The sequence below is a fragment of the Augochlora pura genome, chromosome 3 (genome assembly GCF_028453695.1).
Source record: "Augochlora pura isolate Apur16 chromosome 3, APUR_v2.2.1, whole genome shotgun sequence".
NCBI lineage: Eukaryota > Metazoa > Arthropoda > Insecta > Hymenoptera > Halictidae > Augochlora > Augochlora pura.
In genome coordinates, this window is record NC_135774.1 from 18,574,153 (window position 1) to 18,579,868 (window position 5,716).

The 5,716-nt window shown below is 33.1% G+C and overlaps 1 protein-coding gene across 1 annotated transcript; it reads left to right on the forward strand.

The window, feature by feature from the left end:
* The first annotated feature begins 2,067 nt into the window (after positions 1-2,067).
* P58ipk (dnaJ homolog subfamily C member P58IPK) lies at positions 2,068-5,239 on the forward strand. The gene is made up of 6 exons (XM_078176986.1): positions 2,068-2,264; positions 2,340-2,450; positions 2,562-2,761; positions 2,858-3,183; positions 3,360-3,703; positions 3,786-5,239. Exons 1-6 carry the CDS (start codon positions 2,216-2,218, stop codon positions 4,202-4,204), a joined length of 1,449 nt encoding a protein of 482 aa, XP_078033112.1. The 5' UTR covers positions 2,068-2,215; the 3' UTR covers positions 4,205-5,239.
* Positions 5,240-5,716: the final 477 nt, after the last annotated feature.

The window sequence follows — 5,716 nt, forward strand, 5'->3', positions numbered from 1 at the left end:
CGTAAAATTTGCGTTACGTAAACTACTTCTATCTCCATATTTCGCCAGGTATAGCAGATTGAAGGTATGTGTCATATGCACGTGTATATATTGTTTTGTATACTAGTAGATGCAGAAATTTAGATATGTATTTTTCTTAAAACCATGTTGTCTTTTAAATTGGTTATTATATGTGGTATATAAAACAGTGATTCGTTTATCTTGTGAATTAGAACTATGCCAATGTCTACAATACTTTCCTTCTTAATGTATAAAGATGTTTCAATTTTAATAAATTTCTGTTTCTCACTACCATTTTGTTTATCAATTCTTCTTCGGCATAATTCTAGTTAGTAAGATAATACATTTTATGAATATGCATATAAGAGATTAAGAAATTATAAAATTTTTGCTGTTATTGTTACGTTTCGTATAATATCCTTCATCTCATTTTTCTTTCCATCAGCTCAGAATCTAATCGATGCAACTTTCGGTAGTATGGATAGTATATTTTATCAGGATCATTAAAATCATTTTTACGTTTGGTAAGTAAATTGTGTTGTTCTTGATATTAATATTAAATATGTGAAAGAAACGTAAACGCGTATCAGCAGTCATATTTCTATATGTTTAACTTGATAATAACGATAATAACGTTTTAATTTCATTGCAGTTTGTTTTGTCATATTAATTTCGCTAAATCTCAAAAATAGCCTGAAGTTACGCCCACACCTTAATCATAAACTGCGCCCTCGACCAGCCTCGGTACCCTGCCACGACCCGAACGGGCCGCGATCCTTCGATTACTTTACACTAATAGCTATTACTGGCGAAAATTCATTTCAATGTTTGGTGATCTCAGATAGTAAACATAGCTTAAATAAACACACTGAAAAACACAATATTGTTGATCTAAGTAACAGCAAGTTGATTACTATTTCTCTTCTGAATTTTTGTTATAACTTCTTAATAAAGCTCTATATGGTCTATGTTTACATAACATTTTTTTCTTACTTTGTGCCATAGAATACACTGACACAGTTTGAACATTAAAATTTGGGACACCCTGCATGTATACATATGGCGTTTTGGATACTAAAATCAGATGTAGAAGTTTAAATATTTATTTTTCCTAAAACTACGTTTTTAAATTTTACATATTTATATGATATACATGTATAATAGAGATTCTTTTATCATGTGGACTACAATTATGCTTGTACTTTCCTTTCAAATGTATAAAGATGTTTCAATTTTAATAAATTTTTGCTTCACACGACTGTTATTTTGTTAACCAATTTTTCGTCTGTAGAAAAACGTTATAATTGTTTTGAAACAGTACTAAATAATTTGAAGAGGGGCAGTCTACTAGACAATGACTATAATACTCTTTTTTAAATTTTGTTATTACTTGGATAGACAAAAAGTTATAAAACTCATGTTTTTCAACCTTTTTATCCGAGCCTATAACAAAAATGTAAAAAATACATTTTGTAGATCTCGGTGATTTATGTGCATGCAGAAACTTGCATTAAAATCGGTTGATGTATAATCAATATACAGACTTTCAGCTGAAAGATATAAAACCTGTTTTAGGTTCAAATGAATTTTTTAAATTTTCGTTATGGGTTCAATTAAAAAAAGTTGAAAGACATAAGTTTTTCTTTTTCTTTGTTATTCCAAGTAATAGAGGAAATTTAGAAAAGGATCATAGCCATTGTCTAGTAGACTGGTCCTCTATCATTTGAAAAAAATTCAAATCATTTAATCCAGTTTTAAAAATGTTATACCGTTTTTTAAGTTCTCCTATTCATACGCTCGCTACTGTATGTATAAGATATTAGATTACGCTATTTTCGAATGTATTCATCATCCTAAATTATGGCATCCAAATAATATACTAGTTAATAATAAATTAAATTAATAATATATTATATAAATATTTGACTCATAAAAATGAAGCCGTTTTTTATTTCATCAATTGCTTAAAATTGATAGCTCTGAATGGGATGTATACCCCTTTAGATGCGTGTAGGTGTAAATACGTAGTGTGCAGTGGGAGGGCAATTCTGTTGGACCAACTTGGACCAATCAAATAAGACCACGATCGCAATGGCGGTGTGGCTGATCAGTTTTGCATTATCTGGTGGTTGAGTAGAGGCTTGTAAAGCCAACGGATCTGTTTTCTTGTTTAGTGAACTGTTTATATTATCGTCTTTCAATTTTGTTTTCAGTCATGTACCATTGCGGTTTGTTATTGGTCTTATTGGATCTATCTTTGGATGGTAAATAATCCTAACCTGCAGTATCTTTGCGTATAATTATTTTAAAGGATAATATTTAATGAGTTTGCATTGCAGTGGTTGGAAGTGTATCCCAAGCAGAGATAAACAGGCATCTGGAATTAGGTAAAGAATTTTTAGCGAGAGGTCAGTTACAAGATGCATTGACACATTACCATGCAGCTGTTGGTGAGTTTTGTTTCCAATTTTAATTGTTACACATTTTTATAATTATCGTAGTAATTTAAAATACCGGTTTGCACGGCGAGTTCGAAATTTTATAGCATGCTATTGTTGCAGAGGGTAGTCCGAACAATTATTTAACATACTATAAAAGAGGCATAGTGTACCTAGCATTACGTAAAGCTAAGCTTGCGCTCCTTGATCTTGACAAAGTTTTGGAGTTAAAGCCGGACTTTACATCAGCAAGGTTACAACGAGGCAATGTACTACTTAAACAGGCTGAATTCTCTAAAGCAGCAGCTGATTTTCGAAGTGTGGTAAGTACAACTATAATGATAAGCATAACTTCATATTAATAATTTGTATAGTTTTGTTATGGCGCTTTAATATTTTGTTTGATGTTTCTTTTATAGTTGGAAGTAGAACCACAGAATAATGAAGCTCTAAATGCCTTATCTAAAATAGCACCTGCACAAGAAGATCTAGAAATTGTAGAAAAGTTAATAAGAGATCAAGATTATACTGCAGCTGTGCGACAATTAACTAGACTTATAGAACTATGTCCGTGGGCAGTTGAACTTAGGGAACATAGGGCAGAATGCTATGAAATTCTTGAAGATTATACAAGTGCAATTTCTGATGTGCATTCCACAACTAAGTTACAATCCGATAACACTAATGGTTTTTTCAAATTGGCAACTCTACGTTATCATCTTGGACAAGTAGATGAGTCATTGAAGTAAGTAACAATATTATTAAATAAGGGAGACTGGTTAGGTTGATAACAATCGATTATAATTATCGATACAAGTGAGAAAGAATCAACTTCTTGGAGTTGGCTAACCAGAATTCCTCTTGAAGGTAAATCGAACACTTAATGTAGCAGATTATTCAACGAAAATTATATTTATTTAGGGACATTCGAGAATGTTTAAAGCTTGATCCAGAGCACTCAAAGTGTTTCTCATTTTATAAAAAAATTAAGAAGGTAGCCAAGTTATTAGCAGATGCAGAAAAGTTCGAAAAAGGAGGGAAGTACGACGACTGTATAGTTTCTGGTCAATCTGCATTGAAACTTGAACCAAGCATAGGCAATGTTCGTTTTTTCGCCCATCAACTTCTTTGCAAATGTTATACCAGCAGTTTGGATACAGATCAGGCAATTACTAATTGTCAAGAAGCGCTAAAGATGCGAAAAGAACCTGACGTGTACTGTGACATGGCAGAGGCGTATCTCGCTGCTGAAATGTTTGATGACTGTAAGTCATATTTACGTTATACTTTTACCCATTACTTTTACGAGTTATAAGTATTATTAATATAATCATTACTTTAAAACAGCGATAAGAGAGTTTAAGGAAGCCTTAGAAATTGACTCAAGCTCGCAAAGGGCAAAGCAGGGTCTTCATAAAGCACAACAGCGTCAAAAACTGTCGGAATCACGAGATTATTACAAAATCCTGGGGGTGCCAAGGACAGCATCTAAACGGGACATCATTAAAGCGTACAGAAAGGCTGCGCAGAAGTGGCATCCTGATAACTTTCAGGAAGGAGAGGAAAAGAAACGAGCGGAGAAGAGGTTTATTGACATCGCAGCTGCCAAAGAAGTATTAACAGACGATGAGAAACGAGCAAAATTCGACCAAGGAGAAGATCCCCTAGACCCAGAGTCAGGGAAACACCAACACGGCTCGAACCCCTTCCAAGAATTCCACCACTTCCATGGTTCTCCCTTCCAATTCAAATTTCATTTCTATTAATAGCTGTTGTTTTGCTATTCGATGGAATTTGTCCAAGGAGAAGACCATTTAAACTTTAAACTCAGAATCAGACAAAATTCAGCATGGTTCCAGTCCCTTCTAAATATCACTTCCATGGTTTCACCATGAACTACCTTCCATTTTAAGTTCCGTTTCGATTGTCAACTGTTGTATTTATTTCCTAGTTTACTACTTTCGTACCGGTTGCGTTTACCTTAACGGTGATAGCTTGAGTATAATGTCAAAATTATGTTATCGTCGTTCGGTACATCTCAACCAAAATTTTTATTTTGCTAATCTACCTCTTTGGTAGTCACGCGTGTTGCAACAACGTGGAAACGGAAGACTGTATAAGGGAAAATGTCAATCATTCGGTAAATTGATCAATAATTAGATGAAAACGCATTGATACAGGTTTAGTTCGAAATGGCTCGACAAAAAATATTGATCTGTACGTAATACAAACATCGCCTATGCATAATAAAATACGTTATTTATTAATGATCCGTGAGCAATACAGGAATTCCAATTCCGGGTAAGTTAGCTTACCGAACACTATTGTAAACGAACGTCGTAGATGATACAGACTGATGATATGACTAGTTTGAAGTGAACATTTCTCACTTAAAAAATGTCGTGCCAGCAACACGTGGACCGGATGCCGTGTTTGAACTCGCGTCTTGATGAAAGTCAAATTTCGAAAATCAAACTCGGACTGCCATCCGAGTGTTTCGATGGGCTTTGGATCATTCATTTCTAATAGCTTGATTTTCTGCGACGATCGCGTTGAATGAATATTACGAAAGTCATTTTTGCAGTAATACAGTCGTTGGGTACAAACACACTTGCTCCAAGTGTGAATAGCTTAATAGTAACTGCATACTACTGTACACTGGCTGTATGCGACATTTATAAAAAAAAGTACGTAGAACAATGCTGTGAGCATGTGTTGTGTTCGCATGAGTGCAAGAGAATTTTCTGTAAATACTGTAATCTCTGATATTTGTTTAAATATATTTGAATAATTTATACAAAGACACTCGTATCATTTGTATATAAAGTCTACGGGCATTTTTATACAAAATACAGAAAAATGCGTCGTGTACATTGTTCGTTTCTTTAATACCGGCTTTATTGCATCAATCGTACTTCTACAAAAGTATTTGGTCTTTAACGTTTTGTTTGACAATATTGAATAATATGAGCAATGAATTTTTCATTTGTATTTATTCACATAGTTAATGAAATGACAATTATACTGAAATATATTATAAATTGGTTATAAATATTGTAAAACGATTATAGTTAATTTATACCGACACAACGAAACACATTCATTTTATTTCAAATGTAAATATACTGTTTCTCGAATCAATATTTTTAGAATTAATTTCACATTTCATGGTGCTATAATTTATCATTTTAATTTCCAATTGATATGCTCAAAGAAACCAATGGAGATATAGGCTCATAATATAAATTAATTCTACCTCTGTTCTTAGGTATATAATT